General features: G+C 45.4%; 1 protein-coding gene across 1 annotated transcript in view; it reads left to right on the forward strand.

Annotated features, from left to right (window-relative positions):
* The window catches only part of CHD2 (chromodomain helicase DNA binding protein 2), a 74,600-nt gene that overhangs the window by 40,470 nt on the left and 19,593 nt on the right, over positions 1 to 14,537 (forward strand). Inside the window, exons 9-24 of the mRNA XM_014944374.1 lie at positions 1,860 to 1,921; positions 3,301 to 3,423; positions 3,764 to 3,913; positions 4,805 to 4,938; positions 5,595 to 5,820; positions 6,552 to 6,652; positions 7,310 to 7,354; positions 7,519 to 7,694; positions 8,371 to 8,495; positions 9,376 to 9,592; positions 10,152 to 10,241; positions 11,077 to 11,267; positions 11,390 to 11,578; positions 12,068 to 12,230; positions 13,440 to 13,592; positions 14,093 to 14,164. Coding sequence (XP_014799860.1) covers positions 1,860 to 1,921; positions 3,301 to 3,423; positions 3,764 to 3,913; positions 4,805 to 4,938; positions 5,595 to 5,820; positions 6,552 to 6,652; positions 7,310 to 7,354; positions 7,519 to 7,694; positions 8,371 to 8,495; positions 9,376 to 9,592; positions 10,152 to 10,241; positions 11,077 to 11,267; positions 11,390 to 11,578; positions 12,068 to 12,230; positions 13,440 to 13,592; positions 14,093 to 14,164 — 2,217 coding nt within the window. The remainder of the gene's footprint in view (positions 1 to 1,859; positions 1,922 to 3,300; positions 3,424 to 3,763; positions 3,914 to 4,804; positions 4,939 to 5,594; positions 5,821 to 6,551; positions 6,653 to 7,309; positions 7,355 to 7,518; positions 7,695 to 8,370; positions 8,496 to 9,375; positions 9,593 to 10,151; positions 10,242 to 11,076; positions 11,268 to 11,389; positions 11,579 to 12,067; positions 12,231 to 13,439; positions 13,593 to 14,092; positions 14,165 to 14,537) is intronic.

A 14,537-nucleotide genomic window follows, 5' to 3' on the forward strand; every position in this document is an offset into this window, starting at 1 on the left:
AGGGCTCTCCGTGGTGTTTGCCAGTCACTTGCTTCCTGGATGCCTGGTCTATGAGACAGGGCTTTCATGTAGGGCTGTGAAACAGGTGGATGAACAGACTTTCGTAGTAAGATCTGGTGCAAAAGGTGTTATTGTGTCACATGTGAGTCTGACACCAAACCACAGCAAAATTCAGCAAAGCTCTTGGTCTAACACGGCATCCAGTATTTCACTTTATTATAGTGGAAATACTGATGCAGGCGAGAAGGTAGTTTTTGTTGGTGGAAGGGAAGCTGTAGAATGAAAATAAAGGATGCAGAAAGAAAGCAGAGGGGTGGGTCACGGCTCTCCAGAGCCTCAGCTTTTTCATGTTGCAGCTCACCTCATTTCACAAAATCCTTGTGTGAACAACTCTTGGTTGTAACATTGGCATCTCTATCCGGGAGGGTGGGGGTTGTACCAGGAGATGCAAACTGAGGTACCCGTGGTGATGGACAGGCATTACCTGGAGCTGAAGCTGAATACTGCGGCAAAAAGCAGTATGAAGTGGAAGATTTCCAATAAGTGTGTAGAGCAAGCAGTCTCGAAAGCTATTTCTGTCATTTTAGTACTCCTGTGGAAATCTCACATTGGTTTCTTCAGTTTTCTCCTGCCCATATGTGTTTTCTGGGGCGAGTGTATAAGGTGAAGTCATCTGTTGGTTGAGGGGTGTTATTTGTGTGGTAATCTGGTTCTATGATTGACTAGTTTTTACGAAAATGGAGTTGTGTACAACCAGCCTAAAGGGCTTTTTTTTTTTTTAGCTCTCTTGGTCTGTAGGAGTTAATGACGCCCACTATTGAAATATTACAGCAAGTAGTTAGAATATCTCTAGATATATTTAGCCAGAGAGACTTCAGTGGTGGAGACTGGAGGATTAGGAGGAAGGAAGGCAGCAGGACATGGCTCTGACCCAGTCTGATCCTCAGCAACTTTTCTGTGGAAGAGATACGCAAACAGGAAAGCAAGGACACTCTTGTGATGAGAATATTGTCTTTTTATAAGAATACAAACAGGAAAGCAGGGACATGTGATGAGAATATTGTCTTTTTATAAGAATTTCCTTCCTTATAGGAAGCTTCCCTAATGCAAGCGGAGATCATAATGCATATCTGTGGCTGCAAAAGTTTCTGCAATCGGAGAAACTAAGCCTGAACGCCCCCAAACATTGCAGGATTCTTGCTGAAAATGACAAGTATGGGCGTACGTTCAGCCACTGCTCTTTCAGTTAGAAGCTGTGTAAAATAGCTGAGCCTTGGCACTGCGGTGGGACCTGAACATGCTGCCCAGGAGACACCAAGTCACGCTGCTGCCGGGTTCTTGACCATCAGACAAAGTGATGCTCACCTTGCAGCAGAGGCAGAGGTGGCAGCAGCTGAGCTCTCTCTAATTTTGCCTCCAGCGCTTGGGCAGTGCAAGGTTTGGTGGGTTAAACTCAGCCCGTGGTTCTGTAATCCATGGGGTATTGGACACGCTGTGTGTCCGGCCACTGCCACCACCTAGACACCATCTGCCAGCTATTGGAGGTGGATGCTGAGGGGTTGCAGCCTTGTGCATCCCGAGCTCTCAGGCACTCCAGATGTTGTGGTAGATCTCTCCAGCCTTTCTGCAGAGAGTTACCTTCTTCAAGTGGCATTAAACCTGCAGCCGAGGCGGTGTGGAAGGAATGGTGCTGGGGAGATGCTCTTTTGCAGCCCCTGTGGCACCAAAGCGTCCTTCAAAGGCCAGAGCCACCGGGGCTGTGCCCAAACTCGGCCCGCGTGCATGCCTTTCAGTTGCAGCCTTGAGGAGAAGGTCCAGGGTGAAGTCTACAACCTGATTTTCTTTCTTTTCAATTAAAGGCAAGTAGCGAATCTGAAAATGAGAGCCCAAAAAGAAGAGGCCAGAAGCAAATGAAAAAACCGTAAGTTTCTAGGGAAAAGGGGTTTGAGTGGTGGTACTTTGTCTTGTATTATTTTTCAGGATAGTGGTATTGGATTTTTTGGTAGGCATTATCAACATGGAGAACTTATAAAATAAATTATTTAATATTTTTAGTAATAGTACTTTGGATGACTGAAACTGAAGTAAGAATAAGGATCTGCTCATGGGTACAATTTCCCAACTTTACTTTTGTTTATATTTTCCCACTTTGAACAAATCAGGTTGACTTTCTGTTGTCAGTCTTTCACTTCTCCATCAGGTTACTTTCTCTTCTTCAGAGATATTTAAAATAGTTTGATCCCCCATAGTTTAATCAAATCACCTTTTTCATTAATAGACAATAAAACGGCAAATTATTATCCTCTTTATTTTTATAACCCTCTGCTAAAACAAAAGAACTTCCATTAAAAGGATATTTTGGATGTCTGGTTACCATAACTGAGTTCACTTACTGTCACAGTTATATTTTACTGCCTTTTTCCATCTATTAAGTACCTTTTAGTTTTTCCAAACACTAAAGTGAACTGAAGGGAACTGCAGTCTGCCTGCTGGAGAAAACTTAAACACAGCCACATGATCTTTCTTAAACACAGCCCTTTCTCCTGTTTCTTGTCTTCTAGCTTTTCATTTAGTTGTACACATCAGTGCAGGAGGGAATGTAATAAAGTACAGGGAGGACTGTGGTAGCATGGACCTCTCCTGGGCAAGGGGAATAATCCCTGGGGACTCTCCATGTTCCCTTAGAGAGAGAAGGGGCTCCTTCAGAGGGCATTTTGGAGCTGCAGCTTTGCTCTGATTGCCCACAGAGAACGTGCTTCCTTCCACTAATGGTACAGTGTGATTTGGCTTCACGCTTGGAAACTTTAATTGCCTGAATTTAGATGGCAGGAGACTTCTTGCTCCGGTTTCTGGGCTACAAGGAGATCATGTAACTGTGCATGTTGTGGCTCATACTCCGTTAAATGAAAGTGAGCACTTCTCTTAAGGTTTTTCCAGATCATTTCAGAAATGGAGAAGTTGAAAATTAAAATAAATAAATCTAAGCACTTAACCTACCCAGTAGTAAGATGTACAACTCTGCCATGAGCGCTGATGTGGTATGTGTTAAGAGATGCCCTCACTCAAGATACATTGCCCCTGTGTGAGCCAAAATCTGGTGACTGAGACCTCTTCCTAAAAGCAGAGGATCACACCATAACCCCCCCCGCCATGCGTTGCACTAAACAACCAAGAGTGTGGTTTTGAACTTTTTTATCATAATTATGCCCTGCTGGTATTAACCTAAATGGCTTGGATGTCTACTTAGCCAAGTATTTGTGTTGAAATATTACCCTTCCTGACCTACATTTCTGACCGTAGAAATAAATGGAAAAGAGAGGTCTCTGGTGAGGAAGAGGATGAAGATGGAGGGGAGCAAGGCACTAGTGGAGAGAGTGAGCCTGAACCGAAGAAAGTTAAAGCAAGAAGACCTGGCCAAAGGAGGTAAGGAGTGGTTGGTTCAGTCTTGTATCTTTTTCTACCTGTGTCTTCTCTGCCTCTGTTGGATGGAGAGGTTATCTCTATGTATCGCTGAAGAATGTTTGGAGGGGTTTTTTTCTGCAGTGTTACCCTTGTTTATCACCTGGTAAACCTAGAACCTAGATACTCTCTCGTCTACCCATTTCATGCTCCAGTGAGTGCTGCAGTGGTTTCCATGGTAGTTAAAGCAAACTAAATCCCTAGGAGTCTAATATTTGAAATTCATGTTTCTTAAGGGCATTTCTAAAATGGAAGTTTATGTAAAACACGCTGTATTATGTCTTTCTATTAATTCTTATTTTAGAACTGTGGCCAAAACCAGTGTTAAAAAGCCTCACAAACCCCAGCGTGGGAAGAAGAGAAAGAGACCGGACTCATCTGAAGATGACGATGATGACGAAGATGATGAGACCCCCAAGAGACAAACTCGGCGAAGAGCAGCCAAAAATGTCAGGTATGGAGAAGTGTGGGATTGTTTGATGGTGAGAGCTGACTGGCTGGGTAAGAGGGGACACCAGAGGGCCCTGACTCCCCGTGTGATCCTGCAGGGAGACTGTCCTCTGTTCTGCAGATACCCATTGCCAAGATTAGGTTCTTTTGACAGGTTTATGCTGCAAACATCTGACTTTACCTTGTTTTATCATCTGTAAGGGAGGGAATATTTACCAGTCTTCCTAGAGAAATGCGAGGAGGTTTGCATAAAGCACTCTCAGTTGAGATTAAGAATTACAAATAATAGATTAAAATGAGCTGTGCTAGATCGGACCAGTTGAGAGTGGCTGATAGGTAATGCCTTGGGACACAGCGTTGAGATGTGGTGGAGGTAAAGCATTGCCCATTCCCCAATATATCTTCTCACCTTTTGGCAGTCCTAATAAGGAACTTGAAAAGAGCCACCTGCAGAATATTTTTTCATGGTTAAACATCCATCAAAGATGAGAAGTGTAGTTCTCATCTAGGGCAGTGTGGGCACCCATGCAGCGTTTTGATGTTCTGCAACCTCCATTGTTAAACCTAAAATAATCTTTCACTGGATAGAGGAGACTTCCTCTGTTGATGGCCTTGCTTCTGCTGCAGGGATTGTACCACCTCCTTATGAAGCATCTGGTGTTAACCATTGTCTGAAAAACTATATGGACAAGATAGATTATTAGTCTGATAAAGTGTAGCTGAGTATTTTGGGGAAAAATGCTGAATGGCTAACTTAAGAAATGCCTGTGCTGACCATGCACTGAACCACAGGACAGATGCTGGAGAAGGCTTGCTCCAGTCTATGCCATTCTGTGTGTTTCTGCACTGGGAAGGGTCAGGGGCTTTTTATCAGTTTGGTTTTGATCTTGTTCAGTTACAAGGAGGATGATGATTTTGAGACGGACTCTGATGACCTGATAGAGATGACTGGGGAAGGAGCTGATGAGCAACAAGACAACAGTGAAACTATCGAGAAAGTCTTGGACATCAGGCTTGGAAAAAAAGGAGGTGCGTAGTTCTGGAAAAAGCCTTTAATTCTGATGTCAATCATGTGCACTCTCAGTTTCTCTTGAGCCGGTGCGATGCCTTTGCAACTTCAAAGTGGGGCCAAGGGTTGTTTCAGTGTCTTCACCCTTTCCTCTGTGCCTCTTATTTATGTCTTCTAGCAGCTTTTGTAAAATCGAGTATTGAAAAACCTAAAATGTCAAGTTTATGTGCTTGGCAGCTTTCATTCAGCGTGCACGCGTTTTAAAGATGCGGTCATTGTTCTGCAATTCTTGCTTTTCTCTTCTTTGAAATATAAAATAGAACTTCCAGTAGAGTCAGTTTTCATAGCTCCGTTGACAAAGCCATAATGAAAATAAAGCCGACGTTTTGTTCTCATAGCTTTACAAAAGTGGTTTTGTAAAACTGAATGGTCGTGAACGTTTTCAAGAGACCTTTGAATTATGCTTAAAGAAAAGGCGTTTATGACAGAGAGATTTGAAAAGATTCGGTTGTATGGAAAAACTTTTGTGTGCCTGTCTTACTGGGTCACAAAATCTGTAGGATGTTCTTTGTGCTGTCACAAAAGCTGTATTAGAAAAATAACTTTCTGCTCTAGTGCAGCTCATGTCCAGTGCTTGATAACAAAGGTACCGACCGCAGCCTGATTTCTTTTGCAGCCACTGGTGCTTCCACCACAGTGTACGCAACCGAAGCCAATGGCAACCCAAGCGCTGACTTTGATCCCGAAAAGGACGAGGGAGAAGTTCAGTACCTGATCAAATGGAAAGGCTGGTCCTACATCCATAGCACATGGGAGAGTGAAGAGTCCCTGCAGCAGCAGAAAGTGAAGGGCCTGAAAAAGCTAGAAAACTTCAAGAAAAAAGAGGAGGAGATCAAACAATGGTATGCTTTACTTCAACCAGTGATTTGGCCTTGGGCAAATCTTTTATAGCTAAAGGCTTGCAGAATCAGGACTGACAGCGTTTGATTTCTTCTTGCAAAGCATGTTGCATCCAAAGCAACTGTTTCCAGTGCACAACATTCACATCTCTCTTTGTCTACTGATCAATGTCCCCCCCATAGAGATGTCTGTGGCCGTGGTGTTGGAAGAAGAGGAAGAGGCATGAAATCCACAATATTGGCACTTCCCTGTCTTAAGAATTGGGTAGCTGACAACAAATAAACAGTGCACAGATTCACTTTGGCCCAGGAGGTGACATGAGGGCTTGCAGCCTTATTAACCCTTGTTAATTTTGGGCTTGCCTGTATGCAAGTTTTTGCACCAGTTTATATCTGACCTCCCCAGGAACTGTAAGGGGGGTTACAGTGTGTTTCCAGAGTGATACAGCTGGAGTAGCAGTTTCCATCTCTGATTCTGGTTTTGAGCCTGGTTCTTGCAGCAGGATAAGGTGTCATTTAGCAGGGAGACAGTATGAGCATCTATGACATTTGCTTCTTTGTAATGAGTTATAGGAAGCTTTATGAAAAATGTCATGTAAGCAGTAGTCTGCTTCAGTGACTTGTCTAAATGACAGAGCCATATAGGAAAGTAGAATTTTTCTATATGTGGCCTCCATGAGCATTATGACAGAAGCATTAGAGTGGTTTTTTGTTTTGGATTTTTTTACATCTAGGCTGGGCAAGGTATCACCTGAAGATGTAGAATATTTCAACTGCCAACAAGAGCTAGCTTCAGAGCTGAACAAACAGTATCAAATAGTGGAGAGAGTAATTGGTAAGTGAACCCAACACTTTTGTTAAAATGTGGGAACTTTAATCTCTAGTGACAGCAAAATGAGTGTATGACACTCTCTTTTTCCCTGTCCTCCAGTATCTCTGGAGCAAAAAAAACACCCTGGTGTTATGTGTATTTCAGTGTGGAAAATTCAGGGATTTGAGCAGTAGAAATCCAGGTTTAGAGATTTGTATTTACAATCAGTACAAGTCAATCGCTCTCCTTGCCTGGAGTGTGGGATGATACACTAGTTTCCAAGGGAGTTTGAAGTTGCTGCTGCTGAAGTCCTTTGACTTCAGCCCTTTGGATGCAAGGTGTTTGCAGCCAAAGCAGCAGTATAAGCCTGGCTTTCATGAAGACCACTTTCTGTGACATGGTTGAGGATGTGGTTAGGCTGCAAGGCAGCTCGGGGGTTAGATTTTGATGATTAATTATTAAAAATAAAAACGGGACTTACCGAGCACTTCATTAATATCACAGTCATGTCAGTTAGAGGTGCCAGCATCCAGTTGCTTTGGGAATTGCCTTGGAGAGCTGTTTAACCTATTTCCATACAATTCCTATAAAAAGGAGTGGGGTGTGTGGCAGCGAGAGCCTGCTCCCTCTGCTGGCTGCCTGCACTCCAAACCCTCCCTTCCCTTCTCTCTCCCAACACAGCTGTGAAGACCAATAAAACTGCGACAGGACATTCTGATTTCCCAGGTAAAGGAGCATTTTTTGGTCCCTCTGAACTTTTCCTACTCTCCATGACCTGTCTGTGGTTGTATGGGTGGTTCTGACTGCCCCTGTGAACCACACTTGTGGTTCAGCCACAGAACCACAGTTGCTGAGGTTTTTTTTTGGGGGTTTTTTTGTGTATTTTGCAGCAAACAGTCGGAAAACATCCTCGAATGACCCCGAATACCTGTGCAAGTGGATGGGGCTGCCCTATGCCGAGTGCAGCTGGGAAGATGAGGCTCTGATAAGCAAGAAATTCCAGCACTGCATCGACAGCTTCAACAATCGTAACAACTCCAAAACCATTCCCACCCGGGACTGCAAGGTTTGCTTCTGTCTCTTCTCTCCTGTTTCTTCAGGCTGGGTCATGATGCAAACACTGGGAATGTGAAGTTTTGTTAGGGTAAATTAAATTTCAGAGAAGGTTTTCCCATCCTCCCACCGGTGTTTGAGGGGTTGTTTGCTGTTCTTGCGTTGTACTGGAGGCAGGGATGTGAACCCCCTTTTGGTTTCATTTACTCTGTGCACAGAGAGAATGTTGTGTCCCCCTGGGGAGGGGGAGGCTTAATTAATCTGACAAAGTGCTTCCTCCTCGGAAGGAGCTGCTGTAGAAATGCAAAGTTTTAATAGCAGTTGGATGAAAAAACAGGGCACCTGGGAAAAGAGAAAACCTGCAAGATGCTGATAGAGTGGAGGAGAGGGATAGAGATAATGGGGGAAAAAAACAAGAGGACAAAAAAAAAAAGTGGAGCTTCTTCCATCTAATGTGCATTATGTGCAACTTACTGCACTCTTGTGGGGACTCACAGCTCTGGTTATCAGAAGCAGAGGACAGCAGGCAAAAATCAACGCTGTGGAGTGGTTATCTGAACTGCAGACATAAACCCTGGCTAGGAAAATGTGGACAGACTTTAACCAATGAACAGATACCTATTTTTTTCTGAATTTTCAACCTTACTTTGTCTTTTTCTTCAGCGGGCTTACGGCATCTTCTTTTTCAGGTGTTGAAGCAGAGGCCGAGGTTCGTTGCCTTGAAGAAGCAGCCTTCTTACATTGGTGGTGAGAACCTGGAGCTGCGAGATTACCAGCTGGAGGGCCTCAACTGGCTCGCTCACTCCTGGTGCAAGTAGGTATCAATGCTGTGTGACTCTCTGGTTACCACTGTGAGTGAGCCACATTCAGTTTATGTCTCCTGATTTTTGTCCCAATAGGATCTGGCCCTCTTGTTTTCATTGAGGTCTTTACCTGACCTGCTTCTGCAGCTTGAAGGGGTTTCAAACGTTACCATGCCCAGCTGCAGTGCAGACACCACAAGCAGGAACTGTCTAGAGGATGAACTTAAGAAACCTTGTGTGAAAAACAAAAAGCGTTTTCCCTGTGTGGGCCTGTTGACATGCTGGACTTGGCTGTTGTGTGAGCCTGCTACATCTCAGCCATAATTTTCCATTGCTCTAACTGAAAAAAAAAAAGGGGTTTCTGGCTCAGCACACTTACACACTCGTTGAGGTGTTTGAGAAATGACCTTCTAAAATTAGGCCACTGACTCCCCTCTCCCTTTGTCCTTGCTTGCCAGTTGGGAGTGACCGTAGTCTGTTCCTTTTTGCAAGTTATTGTGCCGTGTACAGTCTGAATGTCCCTGGGACCCACTTGGAAGTGTTCAGATAAATGTTTTTGCACTGTCTCCTTTCTGTCCCTGCCGTGGATTGCTGGTTGTGCTGGTGGACAGTCAATTAGCAGTGGCAGCAACACGTATTTAGACAGGATTAATCATAGAATCATAGAATGGTTTGGGTTGGAAGGGACCTCAAAGATCATCTAGTTCCAACCCCCCTGCCATGGGCAGGGACACCTCCCACTAGAGCAGGTTGCTCAAGGCCACATCCAGCCTGGCCTTGAACCCCTCCAGGGATGGGGCATCCACAACTTCCCTGGGCAACCTGTTCCAGTGTCTGACCACCCTCATAGTAAAAAATTTCTTCCTGAATGTCTGTTCTCTTCTTTCTCAGGAACAACAGTGTGATCCTGGCTGATGAAATGGGCCTGGGCAAGACGATCCAGACAATATCGTTCCTGTCGTACCTCTTCCACCAGCACCAGCTGTACGGCCCTTTCCTGGTGGTGGTCCCCCTGTCCACTCTCACCTCCTGGCAGAGAGAGTTTGAAGTGTGGGCGCCCGAGATAAACGTGGTGGTTTACATCGGGGACCTCATGAGCCGGAACATGGTGTGTCACGGGAAAGCAAAGGGTGTGGGGTTGGGTAGAAAGGCCAGGTACAAAGCAGCAGCTTCTCTTCTGGAGCGGCTGATGGACAGCAGTGAGAGTACTGCGGGCAACCAGAGCTGGGGTAGCTGAGCACTTGGGTGTAATTCACTGCTGCAGGGGCTTTTCTGCCTTATTGCCACTCTTAGAGCGAGCACAGGAGTTCTGGCTTCCCTCAGAGGGTCTGGAAGCCACCACTGCCTCCTATATTCTGAATTATTCAGACAAATGTTGTGAGTCTGGTGGTGTCAATAGTGAGATGGTGCTTTCCTTTGGCAGATGAGGGTAAGGTCACAGCAGCAGGTTGTTTGATCTTATTTTGTTACCTGTGCAAGGGCAGTTGAACCATCTGTGCACTAAAACAAGCTGCTCCTTGGGCATCCTGAGCTCATCGAATAACACCTTGAACAACAGGGTTTTGGACTTGGTTGGAGTCTCTGGCTGTATCTACAGCAAAATAATGATTGTTAACTCTTTCCTTTTGATAACATTGGTTGAAATTAACATTTGTCTCCTCTCACAGATACGTGAATATGAGTGGATCCACTCTCAGTCTAAAAGGTTGAAATTCAATGCGCTTATCACAACATACGAGATTCTCCTCAAGGATAAGGTGAGCAATGGTCCAAGGACGTTTTTATTTAGACTTTCTCTTGCTTGCAAAGGGGGGATCCAGCCCCTGACTAGTGGGTTTGACCCCTTTCCTCTGTGGTGATGGGGAACCTATAGCTACTATTTGCTTTTTCATGCCAGTGATGCAGAGAGAATGTGATACACTGGTTGTATATAATGTCTTCACTCTTGTACTGCACAGTTGTGTTATTCTTTTTACTTGTAAGATACCAGGCAGGGCAGGAGGTGGATTTTGCCTGGTCTAATTAGGCTAGTTAAGAGGATGAAACATGACACTGAACCACTAGCCAAGGTGTTAACAATATCTGGATTTTTACACTAAGGAGAAATCTGTCTGAAGGGCTTATCATCCCTCTCAGTGCATCACTGAGTCCGAGCAGAAAACAAAAAGCTTAATACTAATGCAAAAAAAAATTAAAATAAAAACTCTCAGGTAACCTTAACTTTATAGGCTTGTTCACCTGCTCTTCTGCTGCTCCCGTGGGGCTGGTGCTACAGCAGGGCCCCAGGGGCATGGAGAAAGGGAGGAGCCGGGGGCTGGGGGAGGACTGTGCTTTCTGAGTAAAGCAAAGGTGGATTTAAAACAGGTGTACTTGCTGGAAGGCTATTCAGGTATGGCAGGAGTGCTATATGGGATGGTTAATTTTCACCTTTCCTTTCTGGGGAGTTAGAACTGATCTAGGGCTGGGGCACGACACCCTGGAAAGCACACGCTGCAGTGCTTTCTGGCTGTGGAACAAGATGGTGGTGAGGCTTGTCTAATCCAGTGTCTCCTTGGGGCCTGATGTGGGTTTTTTTTTCTTCTTTTCCTCCAGGCTGTTTTGGGAAGTATTAACTGGGCCTTTCTGGGCGTGGATGAAGCCCATCGGTTGAAAAATGACGACTCTTTGCTGTACAAAACTTTGATTGATTTCAAGTCCAACCACAGGCTGCTGATCACTGGCACCCCGCTTCAAAATTCACTCAAGGAGCTCTGGTCCCTGCTGCATTTCATCATGCCAGAGAAGTAAGTCTCCTTTTGGTCCTTCAAAAAATTTCTCTGTGTCCATTCTTGTCCAGTAGATGATATTTGGTGCGGTAAGACAAGAGGTATTCTGAACCCTGTCTGCTCCTCGTTTCTGTTGCTAGATTTGAATTCTGGGAGGATTTTGAAGAGGATCACGGAAAGGGTAGAGAAAATGGATACCAGAGCCTTCACAAAGTCCTGGAGCCATTTCTCCTGCGTAGAGTGAAGAAGGATGTGGAGAAATCTTTGCCAGCCAAAGTGGAGCAGATCCTCCGTGTGGAAATGTCTGCTTTGCAGAAACAGTATTACAAGTGAGTCATCTATGAAGTTACTGGGAATGCCAGTAGAAATGGGCACATTTTTCTCTGTGCCTTGGGAATGTTTCAGTATACTGTGTTCCTCAGAATGCAGTGTGATAACCATCATCTGTAGCAGCAGGGGCTTTGTGGGAGGAATCTGAGGTAGGCTCTGGTGATACCTTTTCCTCTGTGATAGTCTGGAGATGCTCTTTTAGTGTGATACAGTTCAGCTGGGCAGTTTTGCAGGACTGGGACAATGTGTGAGTAAAGCACCCCACAAAATTGTGGTGCAGTTTAATGTTAAACTGTAATAATATCAAGAGGAAAGTAACATGTTTTCTAGTGAGGAAACAGTGGTATTCCGTAGAAGAAGAGAAGAGAGAGGGAGGGAAGCAGATTGATGCCTGAACAGATGTCCCTGAAGTTTTTATTCCTCCCAGGCTCCAGCGTGCCCAGCCTGCACTGTGAAATGGTCTGAACTTTTTGTTTTCCTGTTTGCAGGTGGATTTTGACAAGAAACTACAAAGCTCTTTCAAAGGGAACAAGGGGGAGCACATCTGGTTTCCTCAACATTGTGATGGAGTTGAAAAAATGCTGCAACCACTGCTACCTTATCAAACCTCCCGAGGAGAACGAGAGAGAGAATGGCCTTGAGACCCTGCAGGTGGGCACTTTTAGTGTGATACAGTTCAGCTGGGCAGTTTTGCAGGACTGGGACAATGTGTGAGTAAAGTAGCCCACAAAATTGTGATGCAGTTTAATGTTACACTGTAATAATATCAAGAGGAAAGTAACATGTTTTCTAGTGAGGAAACAGTGGTATTCCGTAGAAGAAGAGAAGAGAGAGGGAGGGAAGCAGATTGATGCCTGAACAGATGTCTCTGAAGTTTTTATTTCTCAGGCTCCAGCATGCCCAGCCTGCACTGTGAAACAGTCTGGACTTTTTGTTTTCCTGTTTGCAGGTGGATTTTGACAAGAAACTACAAAGCTCTTTCAAAGGGAACAAGGGGGAGCACATCTGGTTTCCTCAACATTGTGATGGAGTTGAAAAAATGCTGCAACCACTGCTACCTTATCAAACCTCCCGAGGAGAACGAGAGAGAGAACGGCCTTGAGACCCTGCAGGTGGGCAGGGGCTTTGGTTACCACCTTTTTTGCTCTATTTTCTTCTTTCTTCTGTCCTCGCACCAAGATAAGATCTGGTGAGGCTTCTCCATGAGAGATAGTCCTCACAGCTAAGCCACTTGAATCTCCAGCCCTCTGTTTCCACTGTAGGCAATGTTCTGTGGCCCCCTAGAGTGGGAGCGCACGCAATATGAGATCTGTCTTGGATGATTCATTTTGTTTGACAAGAAACTACAAAGCTCTTTCAAAGGGAACAAGGGGGAGCACATCTGGTTTCCTCAACATTGTGATGGAGTTGAAAAAATGCTGCAACCACTGCTACCTTATCAAACCTCCCGAGGAGAACGAGAGAGAGAATGGCCTTGAGACCCTGCAGGTGGGCAGGGGCTTTGGTTACCACCTTTTTTGCTCTACTTTCCTCTTTCTTCTGTCCTCGCACCAAGATAAGATCTGGTGAGGCTTCTCCATGAGAGATAGTCCTCACAGCTAAGCCACTTGAATCTCCAGCCCTCTGCTTCCACTGTAGGCAATGCTTTGTGGCCCCCTAGAGTGGGAGTGCATGCGATATGAGATCTGTCTTGGATGATTCATTTTGTGTGTGGCCTCTGCTCTGTAAATCCAGATGATTTGATGAGAGACATAGAGGAGAAGCATGACCCCAAAAGAACCCGATCTCTGCATGTCTCTGTGTAGTGCTCTTAAGGGTAAGGTTGGAAGGCATCAGCTGGAATGACGGTTACTTCTTCAGTCTCTGATCAGGAGCAGTGGAAAGCTAATTCTCTTGGACAAGCTGCTGACCAGGCTGCGGGAGAGAGGCAACAGAGTCCTGATCTTCTCCCAGATGGTGAGGATGCTGGACATCTTGGCAGAGTACCTGACTATCAAACACTACCCTTTTCAGGTGAGAAACATCAGCATGGAAAATAGTGGGGTTCACTTCAAAATTTGAGGAAATGCAGAAGGAGCCTGGGCAGTGGGAGTCACTGAGTTTCCCTGAGATTGGTGGCTGGGATTAGAGGTTGCACTTACTGAAATGCACTGGAGGGAACCGGGAAGTCCCTTCATCTCAGGGTGGCCCCATCTCTGCAAAACGCCACCTCTGACGGGCTTTGGGCTGCGTGTCCTGTGATAAACCCTGAGGAGAGGACAGCAAACACAGAGACCCTGGCTGGGAGCCTGTAATGGGAGCTGCAGTGTCACCCGCCGGGTGACTGTTGCCTGAGCCTTACCCCCCCTCCTGCCCTCGCAACACAGCGGGCTAAGGCAGGGCGGTTATTTTTAATTGGCGGCTATTTTTAATGATTAAATGCTCCAGTCAGGGAAAAGAGGGGCTTGGATGCAGCAAGTTCCTCAGGGCTCCTTTACCTTCTTTCTTTTATCGTTATTGTTGATTTTTTCCAGCGCTTGGACGGCTCGATCAAGGGGGAGATCCGAAAGCAGGCGCTGGACCACTTCAACGCTGACGGCTCTGAGGTACCACAGGAGGGTCTGGGGGGGGCTGCCCGAGCAGAGGGTGTTTATGGCTGAGCCGTGGGTTCTGCCTGCCAAGAAGAGGATTAGTTGACTTCATTTATTTTTACGGGACCCCAGATACTTTTAAAAGACGCGGATATAGCAGGTTTTGCAACTAGGCATATTGCTTATTTTAAATCTCCCACATCCAAAGAACGGGGCTGCACGTCGCATCTCCAGAAAGAAAGTCCCAAAGAGGCTGAGAATAGCCAGAATTTAGAAATTCTCTCCCCATGGTCATGGGGAATGAGACAGTTGCTAAATGGTTCCTCTGGCATGAAACTGGTTTTGGATATGAAATGGCAGAGGTAAAAGGGGGATTATAGTGTCAGCA

Source organism: Calidris pugnax, unplaced genomic scaffold, assembly GCF_001431845.1.
Source record: "Calidris pugnax isolate Ruff unplaced genomic scaffold, ASM143184v1 scaffold70, whole genome shotgun sequence".
Lineage (NCBI taxonomy): Eukaryota > Metazoa > Chordata > Aves > Charadriiformes > Scolopacidae > Calidris > Calidris pugnax.